Source organism: Poecilia reticulata, unplaced genomic scaffold (genome assembly GCF_000633615.1).
Source record: "Poecilia reticulata strain Guanapo unplaced genomic scaffold, Guppy_female_1.0+MT scaffold_634, whole genome shotgun sequence".
In the NCBI taxonomy this organism is placed as follows: domain Eukaryota; kingdom Metazoa; phylum Chordata; class Actinopteri; order Cyprinodontiformes; family Poeciliidae; genus Poecilia; species Poecilia reticulata.
Window position 1 is genome coordinate 6,853 of NW_007615383.1, and position 1,578 is coordinate 8,430.

Genomic DNA, 1,578 nt, shown 5'->3' on the forward strand with positions numbered 1-1,578 from the left:
AATAAAGCTTAATGAAATCTTTGTTGGTCCTACTTGTTTTGCTTTATTTCAGGTAGTGGGAGTATTAATCGCTGTTTTAAAACTTTTGATAGTGTAATAAATCATTATGACTACTATTATGACATATTTATGACATGATTCTTGGTTATGTCAAGTTGTTATAACAAAGATAATTTTGTCTAGGTTAACTTAATGACAAGTTGTCATAACAAAAACATTTTTGTCTAAATTAATGACAAGTTGTCATAATGAAGACTTTTTTTGTCTAGATTAATGTCAAGTTGTCATAATAAAGACATTTTTGACTAGGTTAAAGTCTAGTTGTCATAACAAAGACATTTTGAATAATGTCAACTACGTATTCAAAGTTTCATGATTTACCGAATAACACTTTATGACAACAGTCATAAATATTCATGAAGACTTATGCATGTTTATGACAGGTGTAAGGTCATGTTCATTATAGTGTCATGTCAGTCTTATTCACCCCCTTCAAATAAAGTGTGACCAATATATTTCTTTACAATCATGTTTCCTTTATTCAGTATAATTCTCATGAACAGTTGGGCCCATTTGTATCCATAATTGTCTTTATTTTTATTTATTTTTTTACCGAAATTGAACCTCATAGTCTGATAAAACTTTGGGTGTAACATTTGCAGTATTATTTCTATGATCTGAACTTTGAGGCTTGGCATAACGAAGATCTGATTTAGGTAAACCTGATTGGCTGCAGCCTCTCTGCACTGAAACATGAGTCTTAGATTCAGTTAAACCAGTTTCTATTTTGAGGAAGAGAAATGCAGACAGTCACTCTGACTGAAAGCAGAAATGGAGCAGAGTCAGTTCGACCGAGAGACTTTCTCCTGTTCAATCTGTCTGGATCTACTGAAGGATCCGGTGGCTACTCCCTGTGGACACAGTTACTGTATGAACTGCATTGAAGATCACTGGGATGAAGAGGATCAGAAACGAATCCACAGCTGCCCTCAGTGCAGAGAGACATTCATACCAAGGCCTGTTTTGAAGAAAAACACCATCCTAGCAGCTTTAGTGGAGCAGCTGAAAAAGACTGGACTCCAAGCTCCTCCTGCTGACCACTGTTATGCTGGACCTGAAGATGTGGCCTGTGATTCCTGCACTGGAAGAAAACTGAAAGCCATCAAGTCCTGTTTAGTCTGTCTGGCCTCTTTCTGTGAGAAACACCTTCAGCCTCATTATGATTCAGCTGCATTTAAGAAACACAAGCTRGTGGAGCCGTCCAAGAACCTCCAGGAGAACATCTGCTCCAAGCATGACAAGTTGTTGGAGATCTTCTGCCGCACAGATCAAAAGTGTATCTGCTATCTCTGCACTATGGATGAACATAAAGGCCATGAAACAGTGTCAGCTGCAGCAGAAAGGACTGAGAGGCAGAGAGAGCTGGAGGAGAGACGAGGAAACATCCAGCAGAGAATCCAGGACCAGGAGAAAGATGTGAAGCTGCTTCAGCAGGAGGTGGAGGCCATCAATCGCTCTGCTGATAAAACAATGGAGGACAGTGAAAATATCTTCACTCAGCTGATCCGTCTCCTCCAG

The 1,578-nt window shown here is 39.1% G+C and overlaps 1 protein-coding gene across 1 annotated transcript; it reads left to right on the forward strand.

Moving 5' to 3' along the window:
* Positions 1 to 825: 825 nt before the first annotated feature.
* On the forward strand, positions 826 to 1,578 carry LOC103461121 (E3 ubiquitin/ISG15 ligase TRIM25-like; the record flags this gene model as incomplete). The annotated part of the gene is made up of 1 exon (XM_008403452.2): positions 826 to 1,578. A coding segment is annotated over exon 1 (747 nt), but the record flags the coding sequence as incomplete, so codon positions are not given.